At 35.5% G+C, this 10,863-nt stretch overlaps 1 protein-coding gene across 1 annotated transcript; it reads right to left on the reverse strand.

The window, feature by feature from the left end:
• Positions 1 to 271: 271 nt before the first annotated feature.
• LOC109239289 lies at positions 272 to 1,580 on the reverse strand. The gene has a single exon (XM_019405831.1). It carries the CDS (start codon positions 1,428 to 1,430, stop codon positions 711 to 713), a length of 720 nt encoding a protein of 239 aa, XP_019261376.1. The 5' UTR covers positions 1,431 to 1,580; the 3' UTR covers positions 272 to 710.
• Between the last annotated feature and the right edge of the window lie 9,283 nt (positions 1,581 to 10,863).

Raw genomic sequence — 10,863 nt, forward strand, 5'->3', positions numbered from 1 at the left:
GAATTCAAGAAAATATATTTAGAACAAAGATAATATTTACTCGCATAAGTTCATGTATTTTGGCAAGTTAATTCAAGTGCAAACCAAAATATAACAAAGTCCACCGTCTAGATTAAGAAAAGCTTGATATGAAGACAGATGTAAATGCCACTTCAAAAGGGGGTAAATGATTAGTCACCCAGCAAGAATAAACAGAAAGCAGGGAAAATTGCAATTAAAGGGGAACCGAATACAAGAAAGTAGGCAAGTCCTACTAAGTGGCTAGCGACTCTATAATTAATCAGAAAAGTTTATTCCACTGTCACACTCAGCATTATAGATAGCAGAAATTCATGTGTCACATTTCATATGATTTGCCCCTTTTTAAGCAAAATAGTTTCACTATGCTTAATCACTAAGCAAAAACTACAAAAATAGGAATTGAACTTTTAGAGTAATAGTACAAATAAAACTACTTACCTTACACGGAAAAGATTGATTTAATAATAGCATTCAGACCACTAACCGGAAAATGACTTCCGGTGCCGGCCAACAAAAATGTCAAAAATAACAAAAGTAATGGAATAAATGGCCAATACAAGGACCTAACATACAGGTAGTTAGACACATATACTCCTCTTTTCTCCAACTTTTAAAGAAAATGGTAAAGAGAAAAATCCCATTTTCCTCTTTTCTTGAAATTCGAGAAACAAAATAGTGGAACTTTTCTTTCACACATTCGGACTCCAAAGATTCCACAAACGCGAATTAAATAACCCTAACACGTCCGGCAACACCTTTCTAGCTAAACCCTTATGGCCGCCATTCGCCGCCGTTCCACGCGTCAGTACTGTAGTTTCCGGCAACGGCACCGCCACATCCTTCACGTGCGACTCCTCCTCCACCTTATCTCCACCATTTCCCGGCGAAAAATCAGTAACTTCCGGCAAAACATGAACAAAGTCATCTTCAACCTCATGAGGCAAGATTATTTCTTCTTGAATATAAGAATGTAACCCAGATGAAGGCGACTTTACAATCCCATTACTACGGCGAGAAATTTTGTCCCTTTTCTTGCTGTTACGGTTCTTCTTGGAGTAGTGTTCATTACTGCTCAAATGCTCCTCAAAAGCTTCAATGGCTTGATGAATTAACTCACGATTAGGAGAAGAGTCCCACTTAAACCAATAGCTAGTGTAACAACCAAAACATTCGCAGTCAAAAACAGGGGATTTGTGGGTAATGAATTTCTTCTTGGAAAATTTGGGAGAAGGGGTAGTGGGTTTGAGGGACCTAGTGACCATGTAAGCCAAGACTTCACGGTCTTCAAGAGAGAGGACTGAAGCTATAGCGAGAATAGCAGCAGGTAAGAGGTTTAGTACAGAAAGAGTGTCTCTGTTTGATGTAGAAGAAGGGGAAGGATGAACTTTACCTTTGTTTCTCATTTTCATGGTTTCTGGGTGGGGGAGAGTGGGTGGGTAGATGAGGTTTGATAATGATGAAAGAAGGGTTGCAAATGTTTGGTTGTAGTAATTTTGGGGGGTTTTGAGAGAAAGATAAAAGGAAAATTGGTAGGGTTTGATTTTCTTGATGGGCACGGCAGAGCGGAAGAAGGTCACATTACCTCAAGGGTTCGTTTGGTAATATCCGAAAGATTAATCTAAATTATGCATAACATAATAGAGTATTGATTGGTTCAATAAGAAAAAATAATCGAATAACTTATATCTGTTATGAAACAATAAAAGAAGAAGAAAAGTATTGCAGGAAAAAGTGGGGAGAGAGAATTCTTATTAATATTTGGGATGAATTACAATAGAATAGAACCCTTTATTTATAGGGAGAGGGTGACTTAGCCATCAAGCAATGAACCCTAGAATTTCTCTAAATATAGATATTCACCATATATAGAACTCTATTTATAACACTCCCCCTTGAATGTCTATTCAACAGATAACGTGGCTCGTTAAAACCTTAACTAAAATAAAACCCAGTGGAAAAAAAATTCTAGTAAAGGAAAAAGAGTACACTTATCTAATAATACGCCTTTTGGTTGCCTCGTTAAAAACCTTGCAAGGAAACCCAGTGGGACAAAACCTTGTAAGGAAAAAAGAGTACAACGCGTATTAACTCCCCCTGATTAGAGCATCAATTCACATCCTTAAGCATTTGCATTCCAATCTTGTGCACCATCTTCAAAAGATCGTTGGTAGATATTTGATAAACAATATCAGCCATATTAACTTCAACGAATTTGTTTCACCTTGAAATCATCATCCTTGATAGAGATGAATTGTCTTCATATGATGTTGTTGGAGTCATCAGTTCAATATCTTCACATAGAGGTGAAAACTCTTGCTATCATATTATCATGCATATAATTATAGCAAGATACATTTGTGGACAAATTGCACTAAGGATGTAGTACTTCATGGCCATGAATTTTATATGCTTTAAGCAATTTAAATCCTTCAGGGATTGTTAAGTCATATAAGCCATGTAGTAGACTTTAGAAGCATATCAAGTTTTCATGTCATGCTAGACATATATGATATCGAAAATTGATTGCACATACCATTGACTTTATACTTTCAAGTGTTTGAACTACATGTTCAAAACTACATGTCTTTCATATGAAACCAATTCTATTCGAATTGTTTCTTCAGACTTAAGATCCTCATATATATATTTAGCGCTATCATAAATGTCGTCGACAAACATTTTATATCAGTTTCAATATTTTTTCATAAAGACATAACATAGAGATCTCTTCATTCATATATTCAGGTACCTGAATCTTTCATGAGATTTTATGAAGTGTTATGTCATGTGATCTTCTAGATCACTTGCCTCCTTTATTATGATCATTTTGATCATTTGCTCATCTTCTTTATCAAGAAGTTTTATTTGAAACCGATTTGTCTGTATGCTATAAGCGTACCATAGACTTTGTCCTTCTAGGACTTAATATGAGCATTTGCAATGAGAATATAGTTACTTTCTTTAGGTCAGCAAATGCACTGGCATGGTTTGCAATAAATTGCACATGAATTATCCTTTTTATGAACTTCAAATTCATATTATCTTATTCGAGGATCTATATGAACAAATGATAATTCATTCCACGTAACTTTTTCTCAACTGTTTATCATGTCTCTCCCTCATGTTAGAAAAACTAACTTGTTTCCTCAACTTTGAGAACTCATCTTTGTGCTTTATGGTGTTAATCAAAATATACACCGCACATCAATAATAATAAGATGGAATTATTTGGTTCCTGACCATGAACCACTTGTAAAGGGAGAAAATAATATACTTTCGTATATAACGTATATCAAACTGATATAGATAACTTTGTTCTCATAAGCAATAGTTTAGCTATTAAGTGGAGGCACTCAATAAATTATTTTGCTAAACCAACTGTGATGTAAACCAACTTATCAAGATGAACTTCTTGAATAGAAAATCTGGAAATTATGCTCTAAATCAAATTATTGAGCAAGTTACCTCGCAAACACCATGTTGCGGGTTAATAATAATCGCACATGCAACCATTTCACAGATGCATCTTATATGGTATACATGGCAGGTGAATGTGCCCATATTCACCTTTGATATTTCCAGTATTCATGGGATTCAATCCCAATATTAGTTGATCTATTAATTAATGAGAACAAGTAATATAAGAGAATTCGTAAAGAACTTTCTAGTTCTTTAATATTTACCCATGTGAATTCTCTATTATTTTTGCACATCATACTTAAATTGATATGGCTAAACCAATTATGCCAACTGAATAAATTATCAATATTGATAAATTTCAGATTGACACCATGACGTGTGCAATTATCAATAAACTCCAAGTTTATTATGATATGGGTTTTTATATCAATAAACATCCACTTTATTGTGGTATTCTTTTATTTGTGTAGTACAAACTGGAGAATAAAGCGGGTAGCTTTTACATATATATTGCTCCGCTACAAATTATAGTAATAGAAGATATTAAATCTTTCCTTTATTTATAGTCTCAATATAACCAACCGCTTTCGCGAATACTTTAGAAACTAAACAAGTTTCTTTGAGACTTACTACAACACAATATCTTATTGGTAATCAATTGTGTTTCTCCAAAATAGTAATAATTGGCTCTTCCAGAGCTCTCAATTAATTTGGTACTACCACATATTCATCAACATCCATATGGTGAATATCTCTTTTAAAGAGAAAGTTATACCATTATGGGTATGGTCAAAATTACATGCAAGATCTGTTTCTTGCATTAGCGTTATTCTTTAATAATCACATTACCAAAATATTTTGGCGTACAATAGGTACGTGACCAATGACCATTCATGCCATAATAATGATATTGTTTTCTTATATCATCTCAAACCTCCTTTTAGAGGTGAGTGTGGTATATTCACTACCACTAGCACATTCATATTCTTCCAAGAATGAATATGTATTCATAAATTAGATGTTTTCACATTCACATCATGAATGGACCATAATCATCTATATGTGCTTTATAAAATATCATGTAAAATCGATGACAAATATTACTTTCACATAGTGAAGGATTATTTTGAGAATCCTTATTATTCTCATTATCACAATGATGACGATTATAATTTCGTTTATTTCCACGTCCACATCCATTGATACCTTCACAGTAATAATTTTGTCTTCTTTCAGACTTATCACATATTGCTATCACATTCTCTTAAGGGAATGAGAATGGAGCAAATTCAATGGGACGGGTTTTCACTTCTTGTGCTCACGATCATACATGACTTTGATCATGGCAAGACATAGAAATTTTACCACTTTGGGTGGTTATAATTTCTTTCAAACTCCATTAGAGTTACAATCAAAATTTATTGTCTTTGCTTGTATTTAAAATCAAATTATAAAATATCAAGAATTGAAAGAGAAAAATAAAGTAAAATACTTACCTTAAATTCAGAATTTAATCCCGTTTGCCAAGCTCAATGCAATTAGCACAAAAGCAACTGATCAAATATATCTCATCCGTCGAATTTGAAAAATCTGGATTTGTCAATTCGTTGCTATCCTCACAGAATACAACTCACCACACAAAATTAATTTCCATGGGGAATGAATTTCCACGACAGGATGAGTCAAATACATCTAAATTGTTGATTAGTCTCTCGATCCTACGGCTTAGCTTCCAAATCCAAAACCCAATGGTTCATCATTTTAATCTCTACTCAATTGGTTAGAGTCTCGTGCTGATAACGTGTTATGAAACAATAAAAGAAGAAGAAAAGTATTGCAGGGAAAAGTGGGGAGAGAGAATTCTTATTAATATTTGGGATGAATTACAATAGAATAGAACCCTCTATTTATAGGGAGAGGGTGACTTAGCCACCAAGCAATGAACCCTAGAATCTCTCTAAATATAGATATTAACCATAAATAGAACTCTATTTATAACAATATCGTATTTATTTTATTTATTACTCCATTCGGTCCAAAATAAGTGATTTTTAGTTATTTTCACACAGATTAAGAATTAACCTTTTAACATTAATTAACAATAAAATTGACCATATTAACCTTTACTAACTCTTCACATAAATACTCCCAACACATACTCCAACACTATTTACTCCAAGGGCAATGTAGCAAAAAAATAATTAATTCATTCTTGAAATCTGGAAAAATCACTTATTTTGCACCATATAAAAAAGGAAAAAAAAATCACTTATTTTGGACCGGAGGGAGTATATAATATTTATGTATGACAATAGTATAGGATAAAATATGTTCATATTAAATGATCATGTGAAACCGAGGACAGAAGATAGTAAGGACCGAAGGCGGCGATCTCATTTGTTACCGAAGATAACGATATTCATAAAGTCAAAATAAATGCCTGTCACCGTGTAACATTCAATGAAGAATATTTTATTAGCATTAAGTACACGGTTTCGTTGCAGAGAATATGACATTCACTGCTTACCGTTACACACTCTTCAATGGCCTTCATAATTGTCATATAAGAGGGGCTTGATCATAGAATATTTTTTTCTAGGTGCAGCTATAAATAGTGAGTTCTACCATCATTGTAGAGGACACGAATTCTTTAACAAGCATACATTTTACTTTGTGCAAAGCTCAATAAAAATTTACTTTCTTGCTTATTTACATTGCTCTTACTACCTTTAGAAGCCCTGCTCTCAGAACCGGCATATCTGCTGTTTTATATCAATTTCAAGGCTAAGTCTTATATTTTTACCTAATTTATTTATCATTTTAGGATTAAATCGATTCACTTATTTATAAATCACGTATAAATTCAATTGTACTATTTTACGGGTAAATAGTTTGGCGCCTACCGTGGGGCCTAGACAGTTGTGTAATTGAATTGATCCTTGCATCTATTACTAACTTGTTTGATTTTTTGTTCTTAGCAAAAATTCACCACCCAAAATCAAACTAGTCGTGATGGCACCTAACTCAACCTGCTAGGTAAGTCAATTAACAATAAACCACAACATAATGATAATGATAAGAGTCAAAAATGAAATAACAGAATTTTATACAACTCCCCAAGGACTGGTAGTACAAATTATGAGCTTCTAAGTCTTAGGGCTTACAAAACCGGTATGAAATAATTACATCATCGGTTTGAAATGTAGATTCACAGATTTTTATAAATCTAAAGCTAACATGAATAAGAGGCAGCGACAACCGGAATGCAGGTACATCTTCAACGCCAGCTCCCGCCACACACAGTAATATCAGCTCCAAAATCTGCACGTAAGGTGCAGAAGTGTAGTATGAGTAAAACCGACCCCATGTACTCAATAAGTAACAAAACTAACATTAAGTTGAAAGCAATGACGAGCTTGGACAACGGTCAGAGTCCAACACCAATAGTCAAGAACAACTCGTAACAATATAATGAAAACAGTACAAGTAATACCCAAAGACATGAAGCTCATCTCGTTCATAGTTACGGAAATTAGGCATGCTTTTAAGGTATAACTGTAAAATCCAAAATTTTCACCGAAGTCACCAAAATGTGAGTATGTCAGAAACAATGTGATTTTTCCCACAAACTTTCAACAACAGATAAGATACTCCATCATAAAATAGCATGAGAAAAGTACATCTCTATGCCTACAAGTCAATATGTATGAGATGTCATAAATGTCACAATACCGTATAGCATGAGAAAATGCATCTCTATGCCTACATGCCAGGTATGCATGTCAAATGTGATGCACCACAGTGATAAAATTATGCGCTCATGCTCTCGGAGTATTCAACCTCACTCAACATGCTCAATAAATCAGCACCTCCCAATCACTCAACGCTCTCAATCATTCAACATCTCCCAATCACTCGACACTCTTAATCACTCGGTACTCGCACTCACACTCATCGGTACATGCGCTCACTGTTGGTATGTCAGACTCCGGAGGAGCGTATCCTGCCCAAGCGTTAATATAAGTCAATCATGGCATGCTGCGGCGTGCAACCCAATCCCATCATGAATCAATAAAGTCTGTTGCGGCGTGCAGCCTAATCCCATAAATATCACTCACAATTAGGCCCTCGGTCTCACTCAATCATCAATCTGTCCAGTCTCTCGGGCTCATAAATCTCATGCCAATCAGCCCAACTAATGATAACATGATGTGACAACAAATGATAACAGAGACTGAGATATGATATGCAAATGAATGAATATGATTGAGTAAGTAATTGCAGTTTAAGCAAATAACTCAATAGCAAAAATGACCTCGGTGGGTCACAACTGAATAAGTATATGGTCTAAACATGATTTCTAACATGGATCACAACTCAATTACTCTAACACGTAGGAATTTTATGGATAGAAACAAGATAGATAGCTACACAGTACCACAGAATCAACCGAGTCATAATTCACACGGTGCACACCCTCATGACCGTCACCTAGTGTGTGCGTCACCTCAACACCAAACATATAACACGTATATTCAGGGTTCATACATTCAGCACCAAGTTTAGAAGTGGTACTTACCTTGAACAAGTCGAATCTATTACTGAGTAAGCCAAACAATACTGTAGATATGCCATCCCATGCGTACTAACCTCCGAACGGCTCAAAAATAGCCAAAAGCAACTCAAAAACATCAAATAATGTCAAAGGAAACAAACCCAATCCATAAAGGTGGAATCTTTAATCAAAAGCCCAAAGTCAACCAACAAGTCAAGCCCGGGCCCGCACCTCGAATCCGACGAAACTCAAAAAATCCGACAACTCATTCAAGTAAAAGTCCAACCATACTAGTTTCACTCAAATCCGACTCCAAATCGATGTTCAAAACTCAAAAATTCACTTTTTATAAAATTTTAGACAAAACGCCCAAATTTCACTTTGAAATCATACATCAAATGCCAAAAATGAGATGAATTCATGAAATATAACCAAAAATAAGTATAGAACACTTACCCCAATCCATATTATAAAATTTGCCTCCAAAATCGCCCTAATCCGAGCTCCCCAAATAAAAATACGACCAAATGAACAAACCTTCGATATTATATGCTTCGCCCAGTTGTTCTACCTCGTTTCTTGTGCCAAATAATCTTGAAATTTGCTTTTGATGCCTCCAATGGATTCCTCGTGAATTTCCAATCAAGGTAGGATTTTGAATCACTCCATTTGACCTTATAATGAAGGAGATAGGTTTATTTTAATACTTAGAAATAATGCAGATTTTTAAATACGAATTCAGTGACGATTTCGTAATTAATCAAAAAAATCTAGCAACTCAATTCTTAGTAAAATGACCATAAATTCTTCATAAGGTGCCGAAACTTTATGATTCCAGTTGCTATGGTTCCAAAATTACGATACGGATATAATGGTTTAGTGGAAACGCGAATCAAAGACTGTTTGCTCAATATGGTAACCTTTATGGTCAAATCGACGTCGAAACCGAAAACTATCAACATACAACCCAAACTTATCCAAAATTAGTCGGAATTTAACCAAACTTTATGGACATATTCAAAAGCATCATACAAACCAATTGGAATAATTAAAACCCAATTCTGGATCCGTTTACCTAAAAGTCAAACCTTGGTCAACTTTTCCAACTTAAAGTTTCTAAAACGAAAGTTTAGAAATCACATGATATACCACATAACTCGCATACTCGTAGCAGTAATTTTTGACCACAGTAACTGCTCAAAACAAATCCGGTACCGGTAATAAACCTCATATAAAAAAACACCTTGTTCTAAAACATTCTTACACTGCCGATGATGAAAGAAACATGCAGAATCTCATAGCCACTTATCAGATCAACAAGTCATGGAGCCCTCTTTCGTCCGACAAGAACCAAAGCCAAATCCTAAGCCGACTTCCGATATTATTCCTTCATACATACTGTAATCAAATCCAATAGTACCAATCCTAGGTCCAATGACCTCATCTCATCAACCACAACCATTCTATCGACATGCCACACCAATACAACCTAAATCCACAAATAGTGCAATCCGTGCACCAATAAACAACAATTCAAATGTACTCAATCATGAAAAATGACTCAAATGAGAGAACCGTCCCGCAAGCTCAACAAGTACCACCATAACGCAATGCTATGAAACCATCACACATAGTAGGACCAAGATTCAAAAATCTAACACAAAGGATCATATCCCAACATAGCCCCGCTGCAATGCGTGACCAATCCAAACACCGGTCCATATGAAATACTTCAAGCCACAATGCTCAAAATCAATAAATACACGCAATTCGGCATCACGTACATGAAACGCATGACCATAACCATAGAGAAGCAATAACACAAGCCGGGAAAGAACATAACCAAGGCGCAATCAACCATTCAACACTCCAATAACCATCTCGCTCGAATTCTGCTGCAAGGCCCAAACAGATTCGCATCACGTGTGCATATAAGTAATAAATCACAACCCCTTGTAGCATAGAAGAGTAAGTCATAGAACATATCCGTACACTAACAAGCTCAACTCTAACCGAATGCCATACCCCTCAACACAAACAGTTTTGAGTCAAAAAATTTGACCCGTTGTAGAATACACATCCTCATTGGGCCTACCAATGGTCCCCTAAATTAACTCCAATCATCCCTAAATGAATAAATAGCCCACCAGAAGTCCACAATGATCTAACCATAAAATGTACAACCATCTAGCTAACTTTGGCCACATCTTTACAGTCTGCAACCACGAAACAATCTATTTCTGAGAACTCTCAATCTCCGAATCCATAGAACACATGAATCACCATAGTCGATCCCAACTCCACCACTCGAATGACTAACACTTCTCTTATAGATAATCATCCCCACGAGAAGAACTTCAATAATTCGTCCATGCCACATAGCAAAATCTAAATATTAGTAGTCGATCAACCAAACGAGTACTGCAATACCAATGAAGCATCCGTAAGTCAAAACAAAGTGCGCCTCCTGAAATACGCACCCTTCTCAAGCATTACCAAGTAGTTATAGCATTCATCAAAACATCAAAAACTGTCCATATTGTCTAAGAATTCATCACCTTCCCTTCACAATTGAACCATGACCTTGCACATGCAAATCTCAATCCCACGCGACGCGCCGTATCAATCATGCCATCATGTAAAAAGCACGAGAATCTCATTAATAAATTTGAGTCACAAGCAGAATACATACCCGATCAGTAACATACCTTCCACTTGATCCCATCCAGGAGAAAATTACAACATGCAACATACCCGTCATACCTGTGAATAATATCCATCTCAAATTGTGGCAGAAATCATCGAGAACACTTCAAAGCCCATTTGCACATAACTAAGCCATCAGAACTAAATCTCTCTAATTCAAC

The sequence above is a fragment of the Nicotiana attenuata genome, unplaced genomic scaffold, assembly GCF_001879085.1.
Source record: "Nicotiana attenuata strain UT unplaced genomic scaffold, NIATTr2, whole genome shotgun sequence".
Classification (NCBI taxonomy): domain Eukaryota; kingdom Viridiplantae; phylum Streptophyta; class Magnoliopsida; order Solanales; family Solanaceae; genus Nicotiana; species Nicotiana attenuata.

Bases quoted from the DNA above. Each gene is read 5' to 3' on its own strand.
- LOC109239289 (XM_019405831.1), bottom strand. From the start codon at position 1,430: ATGAAAATGAGAAACAAAGGTAAAGTTCATCCTTCCCCTTCTTCTACA.